We start from the raw sequence: 8478 nt of genomic DNA, 5'->3' as shown, positions 1-8478 counted from the left end.
AATATTTTTTATTGCGCTAGATAAGCTCCTAAAGGAATAATCAAATTCAACATTAATGCATCAACTTTGTTTTTCAGCGCTGTGTTGGTGTTCACCAGAGTTTTCGGAGCTTTTTCTAAAGACACCTTTTAACGTCCCATTTATTATATAGGAATGTTCATTAGATCAACTTCAAGTAACTATTTGTAGTCTTTTTCTTGATCCCACTGAGGGTAAACAAATGTAATATATCACAAAGGAAGACCATAGAACGGAATTCAATGCACACGATTTTATTTTCATTAAAGGGATCCAAGGCCTTCACAAAAGGGTTGACTCTTGGTAGCTATACAGTACTAACACAGCACGCGACAACAACAAAAACAACACAAATGACTGATGTGAACAGGTGAAAAGACAAATAAATAAGAGCTGAAAGACATTTCATTTGAGATGCATCAACAGAACCGATAGTCCGGGGAAAGTGAAAGAATATTAACGGCGTCTGTACAACATTTGTCTCATTTCTGTAAGTAACTGATTGTCTGTAGCGCCTTCTTTTGGTCATGCACAGCAGTCAAAGTCATTGCTGTTGTATGGACAGTGTTGCAGTAATTTCACAGTTTTGATCCAGCTTTGATTGTCTGTCTCGAGAGTGCTTGGATTTGATGGTTTTTGTTTGGTGTGCAAAGATGATTGATTGTCACTGGCTTATGGAAAAGTGTCATTCAAGTATGTGTCATTGCTCATTTTGTTCTTTTTGTATACATAATATAGAGGAAATAAACAATTCTATTTTAAAAATCTGTAACCTGTGTAAATCTGTAACATTAGATCAGCATTTGTTTTTCATGTTTAGCCAAGTGTTGGACATTATAAGCTATCAAAGCTGACGTTTATTCTGACTTGTTTAACATGTGCTTTGATTGGGGTCCACAGCATGCTACATTCTTCCCTCTAATAACATCTGACAATAATCCACAGATATCTTCATCATACACAAATGTCTGTACAAAAATATGTGGACCCAGTGCTGGCAGGATAGGCAGGATGAACACTTTTTATAGTAACTTTAAAGTTTTAGTAAGAGAGTCTAAAATCTTCACAGTGGCCTCACACAGCTTATGCTCAGGGAACCAGCTGGCTATCACAATATCATTGAGCTGCTCAAGTAACAAGAAACTGTGGTTACACTTCACAATACGCCTGACATCTGCTGGCATTTACTTAGTACTACTGAATCACGTTTTTTTGGTGCCATGTGCTCTGAGTGTGAGCAAAAACATTTTTTACATGGATTTTTGAAAGCTTCAGAGCCAAAGTCCATGGGGTAGTTTTTCTTTTTTTTTTCCAGATAAACTTGGGAGACACATATCTCAAAGCCAAGAGTTGTCAGTAATGTCAGATTTACTTCCTGAATCCTTGATTGTTTTTACCTAAAAGTTGTCTTCTGTCATCTCTTAAAATCTGCGGGACAAAATATTCAAAACAAAAAGGTGCTCTTTCTGACTTACTGACTTTTTGGAGCGCTCAACAACAAGTCATGGTGCATTTATGTGTCTTTTCCCTGCTTGTTTTTTTCCCCTTTTGGGAAAAGGAGTGGGGGCGGTTGGGGTGTAACATACAGAAATAAAAGCAAAATGGTGCAACAGAATTAATAATGGTGAAACTTTTGAAAGTTCCATGCTAATTTTTAACTATGAAGTCATAAAAGCATAACTCTCTGTGTCCCACCAGACGGAAAACCCAGACTTTTGCACGTTTCCAATCTGAGTCTGTTTTTATCCTAATCTCAGCTCTAACATGAACACAGTATCCAAAAACATGTGCAACCTGATAATACTAAGACAATACCAGTATGACCAGAGTACTGTTAAGTGCAACCAAAGCTGCTCTTGGCTGAAATTGTAAACATTTAATGCTTTTTAGGGTCTGCAACCCATTGAGGCTCCTCTACAGCTCAGCCCCATGCTTCCTTTAATCGTATGTCCAAATATTGTTTTCCTGACAATACTCTTCATCCACCCCCCACTCCATCCCCTTCTTCTTTTACTAGTCAGCGATTGTCTGGAGCTCACTGTAATCTGGCCCAGTACTGACCCAGGTTCTGACTCATGCTCTGTGGCTCAGTCCCTGGGACCTGGACCGGCACTGAAACCCCTGGAGATATGAGCCCTGAATGGAAGAGAAGGGGGGAAAACAGAGGAGTTATTTTGGGGTCAGCCTAATTTCTGCCACCACTCAGAAAGCAGTCAGAGATAACAGACAGGCACAAAGCAAGAAGGTGTGTCTATCTCTGTTAAAAGTACACCCACCTGTGTTGGAGTTGGCTGAGGATGGAGTCTGCAGATGTGGGGAGGAGTACGCCGATGAGTCAAAACTGCGCGGTGCAGAGGGAGATGGAGGTAACATGCAGGAGTAAGAAGAGGCCGACTGGGGCGGAATTGACTGGAGTGTAGACACAGGAGTGGAAAGACAGTGGTTAGATGTATACAAAAAAAGGACCACACCATCATCCAAGATTAAACGTATAGCTGTGGGTGTGTACTCCACCATGTACTGTGGAGGCAGTTAATTAAGCATCAGCAAATTTCTGTGTAACCACATGGAGGTGCTAAAGTATTGTAATATGAGAGTATAGCACAGCAGCAGCCCAGAATCTTTAACATATGGAACTTATCCATCAAACTGTATTACTGAGTGTTTCTCCAGACCGAAATATTCCATTCAGTCATATTTACCGTCTCAGTGTCTAGCTTTTCCATTGTTCTGGTTATAGGTTAAAACACTTATACATGACATTTCACAAAAGTAAGAAAAAATACCTGTCAAACATGTTGCTTTCTTTAAAAAAAAAGAAAAACAGGTTTTCCAGAACATTAAAGAGAAATTTTAGAGCAGTTTTGATACTCAGAATTTATTGTAAAAAAAACAACTGATAAAGATATGGTTGTTAGAACCAGCATGCATCTCCGGTGTCTTGTTCTGGGTGCTTTACTTTGACTAATTCATACAAATAACCTCAAAACGCAACGAGCTGGAATGCACAGCCTGACTGTGATGAGCTGTTTTACTATCAATACGAAACCCTTTAACCGGCGATGTGTCATAGCAAAAGGTGAGTCTATGTCACAGTTCAAATGTCCAGTTTAAAGTCCTTTCACAGACAAGATCTCAAAAATCCTTGAATATTTTTAAGGTAACTAAAGATCATTTTGCATAAATTGGTAGATCTTGAAATAGCTGTCAAAAGCATCAATTTAAAGAAAAGGTTTAGCACTCACATGTTATAAATAAAAAGCAGCAAATTCTCAAATTTAGGCACATGGGATTGTCTAGTGTTGTGTTTTTGCAAAAAAAGACTCAAAGGGTTCAATATATCAAAATCAAAGTATTATATCAAATAGAAAATAAAGGAATAGAGGTTTCATCTATACGTTAAACCTCTGTTTTTCAGTCTCTTTTCTGTACTTCTCAACAAGTGTAGAGTCAACTTTGTGCTTTCACATGATTATCCTCAGCAGGCCTTTGGCTAAGCCTAAGTTCAGGTAATATGGTGGGCACTTATGCTCGATTTCGAGAGATGTCATGATCTCATAAAGACGTCACACAATGACTCACAAAGGAAAACGCATCTACCTTTGCTGATACTCTGGATAGCAGGCACTACTTTAGTTATGATCAAAATGATCATTATGGCGATAACCATAACAAGTATGATGCATAATAGGTTGTAGTTGTAAGTTTGTAGTAATTTGAATTAGACAGCGATGATATCAATAAATAATGCATTACTTTTAACAGTTTTATTTGTGAAATTAGAAGTAGAACCTGTGTGATCACACACAGATTCTGCTCGGTAGTGATGACTGGCTTTGGTATAGTTTGAAAGGTGAGGATGAATGATGAATGTCCAACCTGGACTCCGGATGAGAAAACAGACAGCGAGCTGTAGCTGGGCAGGGATGACTCTGCCTGACTCAACATGGACCCTGGAGAGAGATACACAGTGCAGCAAGACGATGAGCACACACACACACACACACACACACACACACACACACACACACACACACACACACACACACACACACACACACACACACACATGCCAACCTGTGTTGAGAGCATCTCAAGGTGGAAATGTTTAATATAGATGCGCTCTAATGGAGAAACTCTAATGGTTTGCCTTCCTGCAAAAGTCAAGCAGGCATGCTCTTAGGTTTGTAATTATAAACTACTAAAATATTCCTGTCATCAAATGTATAAATCATAGAGATCAAATGTAAACTCTTGCTTCTAGTATCTCTGATGTGCTGGTTGAGCAGGCTAATGAGCGCATATACTGTAATTACAGAGGGTGATTATGACTCGGTGTGAACAGCTTGTAGGGACTGTGTTTACCTGAACTGCTGCCATGCTGCTGATGATGATAGACAGACGTGTTAAAGGAAGTGCTCAGAGGGGCTTGGCTCTGTGAACAGGAAGTCACGCCACCTGACCTTCTTTGATTGCGCAGCTTCTCCTCCCTCCTCCACTTAGCTCTTCGGTTCGAAAACCACACCTGTCAATCAGAGTCCTGTCAGGCCCTCATTTCATCATATTGTAATTCAGAGATCCAACCCTTTTCATATTATCAAAGGTTACGTATCAGGCCGAAACCAAAATAAATGTGAGCCTCCTTACCTGTATCCTGGCCTCAGGTAAATCAATCTTGTTTGCCAATCTCTCTCTTGCAAAAACATCTGGGTAATGTGTCCTTTCAAACTCTGTGAAACACATTACCTCATGTCAAACTCACAATGTCATTTCTAATTGAAGATGACAGGACTACTAGACAGCATATTGCCCGACAGAACTCGCAGCATGTGCTTACATATTTTGGATTAATTTCTGCATAGAATTAATAAAAAATGGATTTCTACTGACAAATCATGGCAGACATTAACCTGTATATTGGTTTATTACTGGTTAATGTCAGCATGACTAATTATCTTTCCTTGGAACATATAAATCCAGGAAGCTGAGCTGTATCCTCACAACCCTTTTTGAAATATTTATTTGTTGCACTTTGTATAAATTATTTATCATTATGGAACACGCAGAAAGTTAAATTGAAAGGATTCAAGTTGAGAAGCTGCCTAAGCACTTTGCTTCAAAGAGGGTTGGCAAAAACTGAATTGAAAAGGACTCCTCACAGGTTAAAGGTTATTCTTTTAATCTCTTTTTAAACAAAACATGTTTTTTTTTGTCTCACTTAAGAGCAAAAAGGTTTTGCCTCGAGTATGATTATTGCCCACTTGCCTACTGAATTACAGAATCAGTGGCTCAATATAAACACACTTCTCACCCTGACATTGGCTGAGCTGCAGAGTGTTCACATCAACGAGACTTTCTCTTTCAGATAATCATTTCTCATGATGGCAGTTAATTTAAAGTTGACAAACCGCTGACATTTTTGTTGTTGACAAGTTGAAATGTGAACATGCCTCATCTTGTAAGTGGCACTCTGAGTCATCCTCATGAACTCTGAGGTTTCAGGTCTTGTATTAGAAGCTCCTTTACACACTGAACGGTCTGCTCTTGTGATTATTAACTTTAATCCCAACCAAAACTCTTGTGTTAGTTAATTGGTCAAATTGAAATTGGTTACATATAAAAAGGCAACAAGGTAACTTGTGTAAATATGGTTGTAAAAGTTTGCCATTTCTGTAAGTAACTAAGTCAAAGGTCTACATTGGGAACACGTGGTTAAAAAAAAGATAAAGATGGCTCTGTAAATAAAGCCTGTCTCGCAAATTATTATAATTGGCTTGGTTATAATTGGCGTCTGTGTCAACACATGATTGTTATTGTGCCTTGGCCGTGCACTGAGGTCAGTGTACCTCATTAATGTCATTTGCACAGAGTGACCACACTGATACGTTTCCACTTGGCTGCACAGTGGACATTGCGTTCTTATTTAGCTCAAGGGCCCTCTGCAGCCACATCCAGTCAAGGGTGGCTCTCTGATCCCTCTCGGTGGATACGAGGTTACGAGAGTTAGATTCCACTGCATAATACAACCACAGTAATGATGCATTATCAAAACACTGCTGTGCATGTTGCCAGAGGCTTTTTGGAGCACATCAGGAATATTTGTGGAGTTAAGATGGTGGATAATCTGCATCTGGAAGTGATCGTGGCAATGCTTAGTTTCTCCTGAAGGGACTGATAAAGATCCCGTGCGGCCAAAATATGCTAGGCCTGATTTTGTTTTTAGCGTCATCTTTTGTTTGTGTTTTAAAAATAGCTGTAAACAAGGTGTAAGGACTAAAATATGTGAATAAAGGTGTTGGCAGGGGGAAAAAGCAGCAGGACAAGCTGCGTCATGACACACTGCTGGTTGGATTGTGCCCACGGAGGGCAGTGATTGGCTGAAAAGCAAAGGAGGGAGCTGTGCGTGCTCGTATGGCCTGACCTTTCTCCAGAGCCTCGATCTGCTCCTGTGTGAAGCTGGTCCTGTTCCTCTGCAGCTTCCTCTTGAGCTGCAGCCTCAGCTGAGACTCCTCGCCCTCGTCCCGCTCCACGGGAACTCCTCCTCCCCTGCCTGAACCTCCTCCCCCTGCCTCACCCCCCATGCTGCCCTCTGTGTCCAGCAGACAGCCCTCAGACACTGGCAGCAAGGAAGGTGACAAAAAAAGATGAATGAGTGTCAAGAAAATTCCCACAATCGAGCAGCAAATTTCAAGAACAGAATGCGAGATTTACGCTGTGTCACGCTGCTTTTAATTTGTTTGCGGTTTAAATTTGGTGACATTTACCTGCTCATCTGTTTCCATTGTGTTAAAAATGCCATCTCACCTGTGCTGTGTTGTGTCTGAACGCCAGTGGGGTCATGGTACCAGTTGTTAGGCCCGCTCCAGTTTGAGCCACTCTGCAGGTTCAGCATGGTTAACTTCTCATACATACTATGAGTGTCCAAACCACCATGAAGAGAAAAAATAAGTCCAGTCCTGTGTGTGTTTGCCCCTGTTTACTGTCACTTCGACTCCTCTCTGCCTCCTTGAAACCTCCAATCCGTTTAGAGGCAGGAGCAAAAGGAAAAAGAAGAAGGAGGGGGTTCATGTCGCATGAGTTCACACATGGTTGGCATTGGGGTGAATTAGCCTCATGATGACAGACATAAATGGAGTTAGTTACATGCTCGCTGTCGTAATGTGTGTGTGTTATACATTGCTATGCTAGTAGACCATGGGGAGAAAAGATACATTAGAACCCACTCTGAAAGCCGTGACATTTGATTTGCTTTTAGCTCAGTTCTTGCTGGTAAACCCAAGCGTGCATGCACACACACATATGCACAAAAACCAAAAAATTTATATGTAGCCACAAACTGGCGTTACTCACGCTCACACACTCAAAGTGGCTGCATGCAAAATTTTGCATAGAAATATGCTGTATAAGCTTCAGCATAAAGTGCAAAACAAACACTTGATCATTATTATTTGCCAAAATAAAATTTTTCCTAAGTCTTGTCTATCAAACGTAATTTTGGATATAAATTACTCTGTGAGACACTAAAGTGAGGAAATGTATAGAAATAATGATAGCGGCACAATGTCAAAGGTCAAACTGTACTGATTTGGACGAGGCAGACTGAACGATTAATCAGTTTTTCTAATAAATTCCAAAAAAATGTGAACACCGTAGTTGGCAAGATTGATCCAAAAAGCCTTACACCGAAGTCCGTCTTAAATATCTGCGCTGAAATAAGACACATGAATGCACTCCAAAGATACATTTTTGCAAACTTACCACATGTGCAGGTGAAATGATGCGGGGGTCCTGTGTGTTACTCTCCTCCTCTGTGGACCTTTATTCCCCCAACGTCCCTCGTTCTCTAGCTTTGTTGACAATACTGTGTGAGTGTAAAGTAGAGAGAAGGAAAGAAATGAAGAGAGTTAGACAGGGTGAGATAGAGTGAAAGAGGAAGGCGGTGGGGAGGTGTGCGGTGGTGGTGGTGGGGGGCTCTGGAGAGAAATGCGTCTGTGGGCACTCGTGTCCTCCGAGCGATGGGGAGAGAGGGAGAGAGAGAAAGAGAGGAAGGGAGAGGCAGCCACGGAGGGGTGACAAAGCGAGTCAACATCAGTGTCAAGTTTGAACTTAATGCCAGCGAGAGGAGGAGGGGAGGCCAACAGAGTGGAGCATAAAGCACAGATAATGGAAAGATAGTGGATGATAAATAGATGATGGAGTTCAGTTTTAGCCATAAATTACACATAAATATTGAGTCAAATTGGTGGACGAGTGTCTTACAACCACACATGAATAAATTGGCTCACGCGGGTAAGGGCTAGTTTTGAATTATACTTTCATGTATGTTTAAAAGATCTCATCTTTAAAAGTTTGACAAAGCTTTGACATATCCACACACCTGCTCTTCTACTTGTACTTCTACTGTGTCTACTGTATAAAGCTGCAAGCTTAGAAAAATTTTAGAAGCATTAACCTGGGTTG

General features: G+C 40.7%; 1 protein-coding gene across 1 annotated transcript; it reads right to left on the bottom strand.

Annotated features, from left to right (window-relative positions):
- Positions 1-1935: 1935 nt before the first annotated feature.
- On the bottom strand, positions 1936-7859 carry pax10 (paired box 10). Its single transcript, XM_075456988.1, has 8 exons — positions 7777-7859; positions 6823-7031; positions 6440-6634; positions 4666-4748; positions 4384-4543; positions 3898-3971; positions 2295-2427; positions 1936-2154 (listed from the first exon to the last, which is right to left on the bottom strand). The coding sequence occupies exons 2-8, from the start codon at positions 6926-6928 to the stop codon at positions 2054-2056; spliced, it is 852 nt and encodes a 283-aa protein (XP_075313103.1). The 5' UTR covers positions 6929-7031; positions 7777-7859; the 3' UTR covers positions 1936-2053.
- Between the last annotated feature and the right edge of the window lie 619 nt (positions 7860-8478).

Source organism: Odontesthes bonariensis, chromosome 23, assembly GCF_027942865.1.
Source record: "Odontesthes bonariensis isolate fOdoBon6 chromosome 23, fOdoBon6.hap1, whole genome shotgun sequence".
In the NCBI taxonomy this organism is placed as follows: domain Eukaryota; kingdom Metazoa; phylum Chordata; class Actinopteri; order Atheriniformes; family Atherinopsidae; genus Odontesthes; species Odontesthes bonariensis.
This window is presented reverse-complemented; position numbering and strand designations above follow the sequence as displayed.